Raw genomic sequence first — 17,500 nt, 5'->3', positions numbered from 1 at the left:
CATCCTCTATAACACTACAATACACATCCTCTATAACACTACACGTACATCCTCTATATAACACTACAATACGTACATCCTCTATAACACTACAATACGTACATCCTCTATAACACTACAATACGTACATCCTCTATAACACTACAATACACATCCTCTATAACAATACAATCGTACATCCTCTATAACAATACAATCGTACATCCTCTATAACACCACAATACGTACATCCTCTATAACACTACAATACGTACATCCTCTATAACACTACAATCGTACATCCTCTATAACACTACAATCACGTACATCCTCTATATAACACTACAATACGTACATCCTCTATAACACTACAATCATTACATCCTCTATAACACCACAATACGTACATCCTCTATAACACTACAATACGTACATCCTCTATAACACTACAATCGTACATCCTCTATAACACTACAATACATTACATCCTCTATAACACTACAATCGTACATCCTCTATAACATTACAATACGTACATCCTCTATAACACTACAATACATACATCCTCTATAACATTACAATCGTACATCCTCTATAACAATACAATACGCATCCTCTATAACAATACAATACATCCTCTATAACAATACAATACGTACATCCTCTATAACACTACAATACGTACATCCTCTATAACACTACAATCACGTACATCCTCTATAACACTACAATACGTACATCCTCTATAACACTACAATACGTACATCCTCTATAACATTACAATACGTACATCCTCTATAACACTACAATACACATCCTCTATAACACTACAATACGTACATCCTCTATAACACTACAATACGTACATCCTCTATAACACTACAATCGTACATCCTCTATAACACTACAATACGTACATCCTCTATAACACTACAATACGTACATCCTCTATAACATTACAACACGTACATCCTCTATAACACTACAATACGTACATCCTCTATAACACTACAATACGTACATCCTCTATAACTACAATACGTACATCCTCTATAACAATACAATACGTACATCCTCTATAACACTACAATACGTACATCCTCTATAACACTACAATACGCATCCTCTATAACATTACAATACGTACATCCTCTATAACACTACAATACGCATCCTCTATAACACTACAATACGACATCCTCTATAACACTACACACGTACATCCTCTATAACACTACAATACGTATATCCTCTATAACACTACAATCGTACATCCTCTATAACACTACAATACGTACATCCTCTATAACACTACAATACGTACATCCTCTATAACACTACAATCGTACATCCTCTATAACACTACAATACGTACATCCTCTATAACACTACAATACGTACATCCTCTATAACACTACAATACGTACATCCTCTATAACATTACAATCATTACATCCTCTATAACATTACAATACATTACATCCTCTATAACACTACAATACGTACATCCTCTATAACACTACAATACGTACATCCTCTATAACACTACAATACGTGCATCCTCTATAACACTACAATCGTACATCCTCTATAACACTACAATACATACATCCTCTATAACACTACAATACGACATCCTCTATAACACTACAATACGTACATCCTCTATAACACTACAATCGTACATCCTCTATAACATCCTCTATAACACTACAATCATTACATCCTCTATAACACTACAATACGTACATCCTCTATAACATCCTCTATAACACTACAATACGTACATCCTCTATAACAATACAACACGTACATCCTCTATAACACTACAATACGTTACATCCTCTATAACACTACAATACGCATCCTCTATAACACTACAATACGACATCCTCTATAACAATACAATACGCACATCCTCTATAACACTACAATACGCACATCCTCTATAACACTACAATACGTACATCCTCTATAACACCACAATACGTACATCCTCTATAACACTACACGTACATCCTCTATAACACTACAATACGTACATCCTCTATAACATCCTCTATAACACAATACGTACATCCTCTATAACACTACAACACGCATCCTCTATAACACTACAATACGTACATCCTCTATAACACCACAATACGTACATCCTCTATAACATTACAATACGCACATCCTCTATAACATTACAATCACGTACATCCTCTATAACACTACAACACGCACATCCTCTATAACACTACAATACGCATCCTCTATAACATTACAATACACATCCTCTATAACACTACAACACGTACATCCTCTATAACACTACAATACGCATCCTCTATAACACTACAATACGTACATCCTCTATAACACTACAATACGCATATCCTCTATAACACTACAATACGTATCCTCTATAACACTACAATACGTACATCCTCTATAACACTACAATACGTACATCCTCTATAACACTACAACGTACATCCTCTATAACACCACAATACGTACATCCTCTATAACATTACAATACGTACATCCTCTATAACATTACAATACGTGCATCCTCTATAACACTACAATCGTACATCCTCTATAACACTACAATACGTACATCCTCTATAACAATACAATACGTACATCCTCTATAACAATACAATACGTACATCCTCTATAACAATACAATACGTACATCCTCTATAACACTACAATACGTACATCCTCTATAACACTACAATACGTACATCCTCTATAACACTACAATACGTACATCCTCTATAACATTACAATACGTACATCCTCTATAACACTACAATACGTACATCCTCTATAACACTACAATACATCCTCTATAACACTACAATCATTACATCCTCTATAACACTACAATACGTACATCCTCTATAACACTACAATACGACATCCTCTATAACACCACAATACGTACATCCTCTATAACACTACAATCGTACATCCTCTATAACACTACAATACATCCTCTATAACAATACAATCGTACATCCTCTATAACACTACAACGTACATCCTCTATAACATTACAACACGTACATCCTCTATAACACTACAATCACGTACATCCTCTATAACATTACAATACGTACATCCTCTATAACACTACAATACATCCTCTATAACACTACACGTACATCCTCTATAACACCACAATACGTACATCCTCTATAACATTACAATACGTACATCCTCTATAACATTACAATACGTACATCCTCTATAACATTACAATACGTACATCCTCTATAACATTACAATACGTACATCCTCTATAACATTACAATACGTACATCCTCTATAACACTACAATACGTACATCCTCTATAACACTACAACACGCATATCCTCTATAACACTACAATACGCATCCTCTATAACACTACAACGTACATCCTCTATAACACTACAATACGTACATCCTCTATAACATTACAATACGTACATCCTCTATAACATTACAATAGGTACATCCTCTATAACATTACAATACGTACATCCTCTATAACATTACAATCGTACATCCTCTATAACATTACAATAGGTACATCCTCTATAACATTACAATACGTACATCCTCTATAACATTACAATCATTACATCCTCTATAACATTACAATACGTACATCCTCTATAACATTACAATACGTACATCCTCTATAACATTACAATACGTACATCCTCTATAACACTACAATACGTACATCCTCTATAACAATACAATACGTACATCCTCTATAACACTACAATACGTACATCCTCTATAACACTACAATACGTACAGCCTCTATAACATTACAATATAAACATCACCTACATTACAATACATCTTCTTCTTCTTCTTTCGGCTGCTCCCATTAGGGGTCGCCACAGCGGATCATCCGTCTCCATACCACCCTGTCCTCTACATCTGCCTCTTTCACACCAACTACCTGCATGTCTTCCCTCACCACATCCATGAACCTCCTCCTTGGCCTTCCTCTTTTCCTCCTACCTGGTGGCTCCATCTTCAACATTCTTCTACCAATATAATTCATGTCCCTTCTCTGCACATGTCCAAACCATCTCAATCTCGTCTCCCTCACCTTGTCGCCAAAACATCCTACATGTGCTGTCCCTCTAATAAACTCATTTCTAATCTTGTCCATCCTCGTCACTCCCAACGAAAACCTTAACATCTTCAGCTCTGCTACCTCCAGCTCTGCCTCCTGCCTTTTACTCAATGCCACTGTCTCTAATCCATACAACATCGCAGGTCTCACCACAGTCCTATAAACTTTCCCTTTCATTCTTGCAGATACCCTACTATCACAAATCACTCCTGTCACTCTTCTCCACCACTCCACCCTGCCTGCACTCTTTTCTTTACTTCTCTAACACACTCTCCATTACTTTGCACTGTTGACCCCAGGTACCTGAACTCCTCCACCTTCTCCACCTCTTCTCCTGCAACCGCATCACTCCACTGCCCTCCCTCTCATTCACACACATGTACTCTGTCTTACTCCTACTGACTTTCATTCCCCTTCTCTCCAGCGCATATCTCCACCTCTCCAGGCTCTTCTCAACCTGCTCTCTACTCTCACCACAAATCACAATATCATCTGCAAACATCATAGTCCAGGGAGACTCCTGTCTGACCTCGTCCGTCAACCTGTCCATCACCACTGCAAACAGGAAAGGGCTCAGGGCCGATCCTTGATGCAGTCCAACCTTCACTCTGAACCAGTCTGTCGTACCTACTGCACACTTCACTGCCGTCACACTGTCCTCATACATGTCCTGCACCACCCTTACATACTTCTCTGACACACCTGACTTCCTCATACAATACCACAACTCCTCTCTTGGCACTCTGTCGACGCTTTCTAAATCCACAAATACACAATGCAATTCCTTCTGTCCTTCTCTATACTTCTCCATCAACATCCTCAAAGCAAATAAGGCATCTGTGGTGCTCTTCCTCGGCATGAAACCATACTGTTGCTCACAGATGGTCACCTCTTCTCTCAGCCTGGCTTCCACTACTCTTTCCCATAACTTCATGGTGTGACTGATCAACTTAATTCCCCTGTAGTTACTGCAGGTCTGCACATCTCCTTATGCTTAAAGATCGGTACCAGCACACTCCTTCTCCATTCCTCAGGCATCCTCTCCCCTTCCAGAATCCTGTTAAACAATCTGGTTAAAAACTCCACTGCCATCTCTCCTAAACATCTCCATGCTTCTACCGGTATGTCATCTGGTCCAACCGACTTTCCATTCTTCATCCTCTTAATCGCTGCTCTCACTTCCTCCTTACTAATCCTATCTACATCCTGCTTCACCAACTCCACATCCTCCAACCTTCTCTCTCTGTGATTTTCCTCATTCATCAGCTGCTCAAAATACTCCCTCCACCTTCTCAACACACTCTCCTCACTAGTCAACACATTTCCTCTCCATCCTTTATTGCTCTAACTTGCAGTACATCCTTCCCAGCTCGGTCCCTCTGCCTGGCCAATCGGTATAACTCCTTTTCTCCTTCCTTAGTGTCCAACCTCTTATACAGCTCCTCATATGCCTTTTCCTTGGCTTTCGCCACATCCCTTTTACCTGCTGCCGCATCTCCTTGTACTCCTGCCTACTTTTCTCATCACTCTGTCGATCCCACTTCTGTTTTGCCAACCTCTTTCCCCTAATGCTCTCCTGCACTTCCTCATTCCACCACCACGTCTCCTTGTCTTGCTTTCTATTTCCAGATGTCACACCAAGTACTTTTCTAGCTGCCTCCTCATCACTCCTGCAGTAGTTCCCCAATCATCCGGCACCTCTTCACCACCACCGAGCCCCTGTCTGACCTCTTCCCTGAACCTCACACTACACTCTTCCTCCTTCAGTTTCCACCATCTTATTCTTCTTTCAATCCTTACATTCCTCCTCTTCTTCTTCGCCTCCAAAACCATCCTACAGACCACCATCCGATGCTGTCTAGCTACACTGTCCCCGCCAACACCTTACAGTCTCAATCTCCTTCAGGTTGCATCTCCTGCATAGCACATAGTCCACCTGTGTGCACCTTCCTCCACTCTTATCGTCACCCTATGATCCTCCTTCTTCTTAAAATACGTGTTCACCACTGCCATTTCCATCCTTTTAGCAAAATCTACCACCATCTGCCCTTCCACATTCCTCTCCTTAAAACCATACCTACCCATCACCTCCTCATCACCTCTGTTCCCTTCACCTACATGCCCATTAAAGTCTGCCCCAATCACCAATCGTTCTTTCCTAGGTACACCATCTACCACTTCATCTAATTCACTCCAGAATCTTTCCTTTTCCTCCATCTCACAGCCAACTTGTGGAGCATAGGCACTGATGACATTTATCATCATCCTTCAACTTCCACCTTCACGATCATCACCCTATCAGAAACTCTCTTCACCTCCACTACACTCTTACTGTACTCTTCCTTCAGAATCACCCCTACACCATTTCTCTTCCATCCACACCATGATAAAACAGTTTAAATCCACCTCCAATGTTCCTGGCCTTACTCCCTTTCCACTTGGTCTCCTGAACACACAGCATATCTACCCTTCTCCTCTCCATCATATCAGCTATCTCTCTCCCTTTACCCGTCATAGTACCAACATTTAAAGTACCAACCCGAACCTCTACTCTCCTACACTGCTCCTTTTCCTGCCGTCTCTGTAGACGTCTTCCTCCTCTCCTTCTCCTCCTTGACCAACAGTAGCCCAATTTCCACCGGTACCCTGTCGGCTAACGATACCTGTGGCGGTTGTTGTTAACCCGGGCCTCGACCGATCCGGTATGAAATTCTCCTTTGTGATCCGCATATTTGATTTGGCACATGTTTTACGCTGGATGCCCTTCCTAACACAACCCTCCCCATTTACCCGGGCTTGGGACCGGCACTAAGAGTGCACTGGCTTGTGCCCCCCTAATGGCTGGGTTCTACATTACAATACATACATCCTCTATATCATTATTAAACATACATCCTTTATAACGTTACAATATGTATATAATCTATAACATTATATGTACATCCTCCATAACATTACAATACGTACATCCTCTATAAAGAATATTATATACATACTATATAACTTACAAGTTTTTATTACAAATAAAGTATATGCACTATAAAACATAATTAATACATACACTACAACAAATACCCGTACAGGTCGTGCATTTCACCCTGAGACCTTCAGTGATGTTCTACCTGAATCACTCCTCCTCCTAATCCCATCATTATGACTCCACATCTACAGAAAGCATCAGTATAATAGAGAAGTGCAGTAGATCAGAGCTGCATCACACACAGGATCTCATACAGTCACAATGAACATCATCACTAAAGCAACAAACACAATGATCACAATTCAACACGTCTCCTTTCACTGGAGCCACAACTGCACCTCCACATACATCATCAAGTTTAAGTTCAAGTGCAAGTTTATTTCTATTGCATTTTTCACAATGGACATTGTCTCAAAGCAGATTTACAGAATGTAAGAATTAAAGTGAATGATGTGTATTTATCCCTAATAAGCAGCCTGGGGTGACGTGATGAGGAAAATCTCTTTTAGATTAAATTTTTGTGTGAATTCTACAGGAAAGAAAACGCAATAATATTAACAGTTCATGAAAAGTTTAACAATTGTTTTAAACTGTTTTGGCGACCTTTTCTTACCATGTTCTTTCTAAATGTAGATGTCCTTGCAATTGTATCTGCGACCTCCTTCATCAGACGTTGTGGAATAAAACACAGCATTAAATCCACATGAATATACTCCACTTTGTGCAGTTTGCTACTGATGAGCTCTGACTAGTGACGCTTTCTGACAGTCCAATCAAAAGACGTGAAAATGCTGATGTGATTGGATGCCTGCTAAAGGGCCCTGGTGTTGCCAATTTCCAGTCTGATTGATACAGTATTGAGCAGCATGTACATTATGCTAGGTGCCTCGTTGTTGACTCTGAAGTCCTCACAGCAGTCTTTTGACACTGACAAGACATGATGTCTGAAATCTGAGTGGATAGAAACTTTAACATAAACATACAATACAGGAAGCAGCACAACCGATAAAAAAGCTATGAAATGGAAAGAATAAACTATTGGGAATAAATTAATACACATTCCTGGACAAAAATATATTAATGTAAGTATGTGATTCTGAGTTTAGGCAGCAGAGGTGTGAAAAATGCTGTGAAGTAAGAATGCTTTTTTTTATAAAATAGGTAGTAAATAAGTAGAAATACTTTAAAAATGTAATTAAAAATGAATCCAAATCAAATAAATATTTTTTGTGTCCACCACTAAAGAGAGTCTTCCGTCTCGACACTATAAAGCCTAGATCGATGGAGGGCTGCAGTGATGGTTGTCCTTCTGGAAATTGTGTGAGGAGTGTGTGTGAGGGGTGTGGTGTGTGTGTGTGTGTGTGTGTGTGATGGGTTAGTGTGAGGGGTGTGTGTGATGGATTTGTGTGAAGGTGTGTGAGGATTTGTGTGAGGACTTTGTGTGAGGGTTATGTATGAAAGGGTGTGTGAGAGGTGTGTGAGGTGTGTGAGGATTTGCGTGAGGTGTGTGAGGATTTGTGTAAGAGTTATGTTTGAAGGGGTGTGTGTGAGGTGTGAGGGGTGTGAGGGGTGTGTGTGAGGTTGTATGTGAGGGGTGTGTAAAGGTGTGTGTGAGGATTTGTGTGAGGTTGTGTGTGAGGTTGTATGTGAGGTGTGTAAAGGTGTGTGTGAGGGGTGTGTGTGTGAGGATTTGTGTGAGGGTTGTGTGTGAGGGGTGTGTGAGTGATTTGTGAGGGTTATGTGTGAATGTGTGTGTGGGGGTGAAGGGGTGTGTGAGGATTTGTGTGAGGGGTGTGTGAGGTTGTGTGAGGGCTGTGTGTGAAGGGGTGTGTGAGGTTGTGTGTGAGGATTTGTGTGAGGGTTGTGTGAGGGCTGTGTGTGAAGGGGTGTGTGAGGTTGTGTGAGGGTTGTGTGTGAGGATTTGTGTGAGGGGTGTGTAAAGAGTGTGTGAGGGTTGTGTGTGAGGATTTGTGTGAGGGGTGTGTGAGGTTGTGTGAGGGTTATGTATGAAAGGGTGTGAGAGGTGTGTGAGGGTTGTGTGTGAGGTTGTGTGTGAGGGGTGGGTAAAGGGTATGTGAGGGGTGTGTGAAAGGTGTGTGTGAGGGTTGTGTGTGGGGTATTTGTGTGAGGAATTTGTGTGAGGTTGTGTGTGTGAGGATTTGTGAGGGTTGTGTGTGAATGGGTGTGTGTGAGGTGTGTAAAGGTGTGTGTGAGGGGTGTGTGTGTGAGGGGTGTGTAAAGGTTGTGTGTGAGGGGTGTGTTGGTGTGTAGGGGTCTGAGTGGTGTGTGTTGTGTGTAGGTGGTCTGAGTGGTGTGTGTTGGTGATCTGAGTGGTGTGTGTTGGTGAGTAGGTGGTCTGAGTGGTGTGTGTTGTGTGTAGGTGGATTAGGTGGTGTGTGTTGGTGATCTGAGTGGTGTGTGTTGGTGTGTAGGTGGTCTAAATGGTGTGTGTTGTGTGTAGGTGGTTTAAGTGGCGTGTGTTGGTGATCTGAGTGGTGTGTGTTGGTAAGCAGGTGGTCTGAGTGGTGTGTGCTGTGTGTAGGTGGTTTGAGTGGTGTGTGTTGGTGATCTGAGTGGTGTGTGTTGGTAAGTAGGTGGTCTGAGTGGTGTGTGCTGTGTGTGGTGGTTTAAGTGGTGTGTGTTGGTGATCTGAGTGGTGTGTTGGTGAGTAGGGGTCTGAGTGGTGTGTGTGTGTGTAGGTGGTTTGAGTGATGTGTGTTGGTGATCTGAGTGGTGTGTGTTGGTAAATAGGTGGTCTGAGTGGTGTGTATTGGTGTGTAGGGGTCTAAGTGGTGTGTGTTGGTGGTGTGTGTTGGTGATCTGAGTGGTGTGTTGGTGAGTAGTTGGTCTGAGTGGTGTGTGTTGTGTGTAGGTGGTTTGAGTGGTGTGTGTTGGTGTGTAGTTGGTTTGAATGGTGTGTTGGTGATCTGAGTGGTGTGTGTTGGTGGGTTTGTGAGTTTTAAGGGCAGCTGACACGGGATTGGGTTTAGGGTTTAGTTGAAGAGTTTTTTAAGGGCCTCATTTTGTGTATAAATTTAAGATTAGAATTAGAATTTAAGAGAACATTTTTGAATCTGTATAAATAAAGAATATTTGTGTAGATCAGCTTTAGTGTATGTTCTTCTTCTCTCTTTCTGCATTGATCCTTGAAGGTAATTAAAAGGTCACCTTTGTAGAAAGCTCTTGTGTTGAATGTCAGAGAAGGTCTGAGATGCAGTGGAGGACAGAGGGAGGAGAAATGAGGTTTTGCTGCAGAGTTGCTCGGTTTATTCTCAGTAACAGGATGAGGAGCACATCAGAGAGGCTCACAGTAGAAATGCTCCATCAGCTAGTGGAGATTTATATTTGTAATTTATTTGGTAGATGCACTTATCCAGAGTAACTTGTAGGTGTCTCGGAGTAGTTTAGGGTCTTGTTCAGGGGCCCAGGAGTGGGTTCTTGGTGGAGATTGGATTTTAACTCACAACCTTTCATTCAGAAGTCCAACGCCTTAATCACTGAGCTAGCACCTTCTCCACTGCATGAGATCCACCGCCTGATCAGGTCCTATTGTACAGCTCTACAGTGAGGAAAATAAGTATTTGAACACCCTGCTATTTTGCAAGTTCTCCCACTTAGAAATCATGGAGGGTCTGAAATTGTCATCATAGGTGCATGTCCACTGTGAGAGACATAATCTAAAAAAAAAAATCCAAAAATCACAATATATGATTTTTAACTATTTATTTGTATGATACAGCTGCAAATAAGTATTTGAACACCTGAGAAAGTCAATGTTAATATTTGGTACAGTAGCCTTTGTTTGCAAATTACAGAGGTCAAACGTTTCCTGTAGTATTTCACCAGGTTTGCACACACTGCAGGAGGGATTTTGGCCCACTCCTCCACACAGATCTTCTCTAGATCAGTCAGGTTTCTGGCCTGTCGCTGAGAAACACTCTATTGTGTTTAGGTCTGGAGACTGGCTAGGCCACGCCAGAGCCTTGATATGCTTCTTACAGAGCCACTCCTTGGTTATCCTGGCTGTGTGCTTCGGGTCATTGTCATGTTGGAAGACCCAGCCTCGACCCATCTTCAATGCTTTAACTGAGGGAAGGAGGTTGTTCCCCAAAATCTCGCAATACATGGCCCCGGTCATCCTCTCCTTAATACAGTGCAGTCGCCCTGCCCATGTGCAGAAAAACACCCCCAAAGCATGATGCTACCACCCCCATGCTTCACAGTAGGGATGGTGTTCTTGGGATGGTACTCATCATTCTTCTTCCTCCAAACATGTTTAGTGGAATTATGACCCAGAAGTTCTATTTTGGTCTCATCTGACCACATGACTTTCTCCCATGACTCCTCTGGATCATCCAAATGGTCATTGGCAAACTTAAGACGTGCCTGGACATGTGCTGGTTTAAGCAGGGGAACCTTCCGTGCCATGCATGATTTCAAACCATGATGTCTTAGTGTATTACCAACAGTAACCTTGGAAACGGTGGTCCCAGCTCTTTTCAGGTCATTGACCAGCTCCTCCCGTGTAGTTCTGGGCTGATTTCTCACCTTCCTTAGTATCATTGAGACCCCACGGTGAGATCTTGCATGGAGCCCCAGTCCGAGGAGATTGACAGTCATGTTTAGCTTCTTCCATTTTCTAATGATTGCTCCAACAGTGGACCTTTTTCACCAAGCTGCTTGGCAATTTCCTGTAGCCCTTTCCAGCCTTGTGGAGGTGTACAATTTTGTCTCTAGTGTCTTTGGACAGCTCTTTGGTCTTGGCCATGTTAGTAGTTGGATTCTTACTGATTGTATGGGGTGGACAGGTGTCTTTATGCAGCTAACGACCTCAAACAGGTGCATCTAATTTAGGATAATAAATGTAGTGGAGGTGGAGATTTTAAAGGCAGACTAACAGGTCTTTGAGGGTCAGAATTCTAGCTGATAGACAGGTGTTCAAATACTTATTTGCAGCTGTATCATACAAATAAATAGTTAAAAAATCATACATTGTGATTTCTGGATTTTTTTTTTTAGATTATGTCTCTCACAGTGGACATGCACCTATGATGACAATTTCAGACCCCTCCATGATTTCTAAGTGGGAGAACTTGCAAAATAGCTGCATGTTCAAATACTTATTTTCCTCACTGTATCAGACATGTCCTGCTGAGCATGGAGTAGACCCAAGACCTTCTGAAGAGAATATATCTCATAGATTATCTGTGAGCTCAGCACTGAGGTCATGGATAGAGGGATCTGGGCTGATCTTTTCGGGATATAAATGAATGAATAAATGGTTTGATTTTTGTCTTTAATGTGTACATTATATAATAATAATAATAATAACACTAACATTGTGTCTCTGCTGAGGATCAGAGGATGTTCAGAGATCTCAGGATGTTTTTTTGCCGAATCAGCCCAGCAGTGAGAGTCTGAGGGGAGTGTTGCAGTGCCACCCCACCTCGCTCCCGAGTCAGCACTTCCTGTTCTTGATGGATAGTGATGTTAGCCGTTAGCGTTAGCGTTAGTGTTACACTCTGACTTCCAGTAAATGCTCTGTTCTTTTGGCCAGTGCTCACTGCGGTCTTCTTCCACTTCTTACTTCTTATTCTATATTATATATTATAGAATCTCTCTGCTGCTGAATCTCCTCGTCTCAGACCAACACCAGACATCTTCCACAATCCAAATAACATCTTTCTTTCTTTCTTCTTTCTTTCTTTCTTTCTTTCTTTCTTTCTTTCTTTCTTTCTTTCTTTCTTTCTTTCTGATTCTAGGTACTTATTATATTATAATTATATTCTTATAATTATATATTATTATAATTATTACTATTTAATAGACTGGACATTTTTTCTCTCTTTCTTTTAACAGTGTTGTGTGTTGTTGACTGCAGTTGCAGTGTTGTATGTTGTGTAGTACAGGAGTAATACATTTGGTTATATTTTATTATCATTATAATGTGTTTCTTCTCTGATTAAAAAAACACAAAACAATTAAACATGTTTTAACACAGGCTTCATGTGTGTTTAACTTCGGGGCAGATTCAATGTACTGATATTTCTCTCTCTCTCTCTCTCTCTCTCTCTCTCTCTACAGACCTTTATAGTGCTAAACAAAGGGAAAACGATCTTCCGGTTTAGTGCCACGCCCTCGTTGTATATCATTAGCCCTTTCAATCTGTTCAGGCGAATAGCTATTAAAATTTTGATACACTCATATCCTTTTTCTCTGCTCCTGTGTGTGTGTGTGTGTGTGTGTGTGTGTGTGTGTGTGTGTGTGTGAACCAGCTGTGTTTGTTTTATTGCTATATTTTTTCACCACAAGATTTAGTTCAGGTTTATTTGTGTGTCCATGTCACAATGATCAGCTGTTTCTTGTACTCTGTGTGTGTGTGTGTGTGTGTGTGTGTGTGTGTGTGTGTGTGTGTGTGTGTGTGTGTGTGTTAATGATAATGTCTGGAGGTTTTTGATGATGAGAGTGCTTCCCGATGTACACCTCTTAAAGTTTTATAGATGCCGCTCTCGGTGCGTCCATTTCACTTACTGATGACTCAGGAGGCAGAAAAGGAAAAAAAACTCAGCATAAAATTCATCTGCTGTTGACCTTTGACCTCAGGAGGCGATGCAGTGATGATGTTATTAATGACTCGGTGCCGCTTTAAGCAGAAAACCTGCTGATTATTATTGGCTGTGTTCATATATACCGTATATATCATCTACATCGCACAGAAATATTAGCATTTTTCTGCACTAATAAATAAACATTTATTATTAATTAATAATTAGCTTTGTTATTATAATTGAATTATTCATAATATTAATTATTCCAATTATTTTCATTTTTTTAACACGAAATAAACTTGGTTTCATTATTTTTTATATACACAGGACCAGTCAGTAGTTCGGACACGCCTTCTCCTTCAGTGGATTTATTATTATTATTATTATTATTATTATTATTATTATTTTTTTTTTTTTTTTTATTTATTTATTTATTTTTTCAACATTGTACAATAATACTGAAGAATCCACACTATTAAAGAACACGTATAGAATTATGTAGAAAAAAAAGCGTTTAGGATTTTGGTCCATTTAGCTTTGCACACTTGGCATTCTCTCAGTCAGTCTTGATAAGACACACCTGTGACCTGAAACCCAATCCAGGTGACATCCTTGTGAATCCGATGAGAAAATGGCATGAGTTTGACATTAAAGCTACATAGAGCCACTTTGAACAAAATAAAATATAAAACATATTCTGGGTCCTTTACCACTGTGCCCACGGTGAGCGAGTGGAGGGTTTTTGTTTAGTACAGAATTTCAGATGTGTTCTTTCATAGTTTTGATTCTTCAGTATTAATGTAGAATGTTAAATACAAAAAAAATAAAGAGAATCCCCTGAAGGAGAAGCTGTGTCCAAACTACTGACTGGTACCATGTATTAGTTTTAACCTTAATTTTGAGCAACCTTAATAGCAATACAATTGTAGGAGAGCAAGAGGTTCAGGGGAAGGAACACTCTCAGGACAACGACCAGTTCTGAACAGATACACATACACACACACACACACACACACACACACACACACACACACACAGCTCACAGACACCATCCAGCACACTTCTCTCGCTCCTTTTATGTGCTCCCTCCGCCCACTGCAAACAGAGAACACTCATTAGCAAAAACTCCCTCATGTGTGTCATTCTTACCATTTTTCTGCCCCTGGCCTCACCCTTAATTCACAAAACAGCGTTCGGTCCCCCCCGCTGCCACATACCCCCACCGATGACCCCCCCATGGCGTGAGAGAAAGTCTACCACATCCATCTAGGCCCCCCTGGTCTGCGGATCACCTCGAACTTAAGTGGCAGATACAGCCGAGTGCCATCTTTCATGCAATGGAGCCACTGGAGTTGGCCGTGGTCTGAACAGAGAGTAAAGGCCCATCCCAACAAATAGTATCAGAGGGTAATGGCCAGAAGGTGATGGCCCACTTGATGGCCAGACACTCCTTCTCTATGGCGCTGTATCGGCTTTCCGGCACGGACAATTTGCAAATTGCTAATGTACAGCACCGGCCGCTCCTCCTCCACTACCTGGGACAACACGGCCCCCAACCCCCTGTCCGATGCGTCCGTCTGCAATATAAAAGGGAGAGAGAAGTTAGGAGCATGTACATGTGGTCCACCTCAGAGTGCAGCTTTTACCTGCAAAAAAGCCTGCTGGCACGACTCCGTCCACTAGACCGGATCTGGACCTTTTTAGTGAGTCCAATCAAGCAGCTTGTCGATGCATTGACTTTCTGATAGCCTACACAGAACCGGACCGATCCATCACTCTTGGGCACTAAGACCACCGGGCTGCTCCAATTACTGTGAGACTCCTCGACTACCGCTGTGTCAAGCATAGCCTTGAGTTTATCCCAAACGACATTTTTTTGTGTTTGGGTAGCCGGTATGGGCGACTATGCACCACTATACTTGTAGAAGTCTCAATATGGTGTTCTATGAGGTTTGTTCAACCAGGTAGGGGGGGAAACTAATTCACAAACTCTTGTTGCAAGTTCTCTACCTGTGCTCTCTGCGATGGCGAGAGGTGGTCTCCACCGGGGCGAAATCTGATGCAGATTTTGACGTTACCTCCAGCCCCAGCTCCCCCCTCTCGGGAACCACTGTTGCTAGAGGCACAGGCACCGCCTTCCTCCATGGTTTCAGAAAGTTAAGGTGGTACACCTGGAGTGCATCGCCTCTATCTGTGCGCCGCACCTCATAGTTGACATCTCTCACCCTCCGTGTAATTTCAAAAGGTCCTTGCCACATTGCGAGTAGTTTAGAGCTCGACGTGGGTAGCAGAATGAGGACTTTATCTCCCGGTGAAAATTGTTGCAGCTGCGCCCCTATTATACAGCCGGGATTGTTGTTCTTGAGCCTGTAGCAAATTCCCCGAGGTTAGTTGTACTAAGGTGTGGAGTTTTGCTCTCAGGTCAAGAACGTACTTAATTTCGTTTTTGCTGGTCGAAGGTCAGTCCTCCCAATTTTCACGAATGACATCGAGCACTCTGCACAGCTTGCGGCCGTATAATAATTCAAAGGGGGAAAACTTGTGGGACCTCTTGTACTGCGAATAATATGGGCTTGAGCCACTTATCCCAGTTCCATTCATCCCCCTGTACGAACTCCGGATCATGCTTTTGAGGGTTCGACTAAATCGCTCCACAAAGCCTTCAGTTTGAGGATGGTATATGCTAGTGCGGATCGATTTAATCCCCAATAGTTCGCCTAGTGTTTGCAACATGAAGGCCTGCGTCATTCTTTATAACTTATCTTTAATAACTGCGAAGTAGGGATAGGAAAGCGCAATATTTGGCTGGGCTTGCTGACCATCGATTTCTCTTACTTAGTTTAAGGCATGTCAGAGGGTGTAGCCCCTGGGGGGGATTAGCCCCTGTCTCTGTGGGAGGGGAATAGGAGGAGAGCGGGAAGTAACAGGTGAACCGAGAGAGAGAGAGAGAGAGAGAGAGAGAGAGCTGTAAGTAGTCGCAGGGAAATTGGCAGCCCCTGGGTATGCGGCCAAGTGGTCTTCCGCCAGCTGGACCGCCTTGTCCACTGCCACCCGACGCTTGCATTGAACCCATTCAGCCGGCCACGTATATTTAAATAACATTTAGGTATTTATAATAATAATAAAACAATAATTATAATAATAATAATAATATTAATAATAGTAATAATTATAATGTGCTCAACACTGCAATATTATTATGTCCGGCTATTCTTCATTTATAATTTAAAAATATTCATAATATTTAATTATAATAAAAATAAATATATCAATTAAAAGCACAACTTTGTAATCTTTTAACTAACACAGTATTATTTCTAAAGTTTTCTAGTTCAAGGCCTGATATATAAAATTCCATTAAATTCAATTCAATTTTAGTCTCAATGTCAGAGTCGTCTTTTATCTGTAATGAGTGAGTCAGTGGTGATGGTGTTGAGGGAAAAACCTCCTTAAATGGTCTGAAGAAATCTTGAGAGGAACCAAATTCAAAAGGGAACCCATCGTCATCCTCAACACTGAATGTCAATTCATCACAGTTCCGTCATTGTTGAGGTTTTTTACTGTTCCCCTCGAGTGTAAAAGTGTTCATGGACATTGTAGTCCTGAACGACTGGACCAGACATTTGCTATTAATTACAGTCCATTACATTATATAGAGATTTAAGCTTTAATACAATACAGATATATCAGAGTAATATCATTGCTCCCTAATGAGACAGGAAGCTGAATTACTGAGAAAGTTTGGACTGTTTGTCTGAGGATCTGCTCAGATATTGCAGTTCTGCTGAAGTTCAGGCATCCCAGATATAAATCAGAGACTGTGTGTGTGTGTGTGTGTCTGTGTCTGTGTCTGT

The 17,500-nt window shown here is 41.3% G+C and overlaps 1 protein-coding gene across 9 annotated transcripts in view; it reads left to right on the top strand.

The window, feature by feature from the left end:
• The window catches only part of scn8ab (sodium channel, voltage gated, type VIII, alpha subunit b), a 97,020-nt gene that overhangs the window by 21,573 nt on the left and 57,947 nt on the right, over positions 1-17,500 (top strand). For all 9 annotated transcript variants that reach the window (XM_046845859.1, XM_046845900.1, XM_046845884.1 and 6 more), the window contains one exon: positions 13,183-13,301. In XM_046845859.1, coding sequence (XP_046701815.1) covers positions 13,183-13,301 — 119 coding nt within the window. Of the gene's footprint in view, positions 1-13,182; positions 13,302-17,500 lie in introns of those variants that run through there.

The sequence above is a fragment of the Silurus meridionalis genome, chromosome 1 (genome assembly GCF_014805685.1).
Source record: "Silurus meridionalis isolate SWU-2019-XX chromosome 1, ASM1480568v1, whole genome shotgun sequence".
NCBI classification, from domain to species: Eukaryota; Metazoa; Chordata; class Actinopteri; order Siluriformes; family Siluridae; genus Silurus; species Silurus meridionalis.
This window is presented reverse-complemented; position numbering and strand designations above follow the sequence as displayed.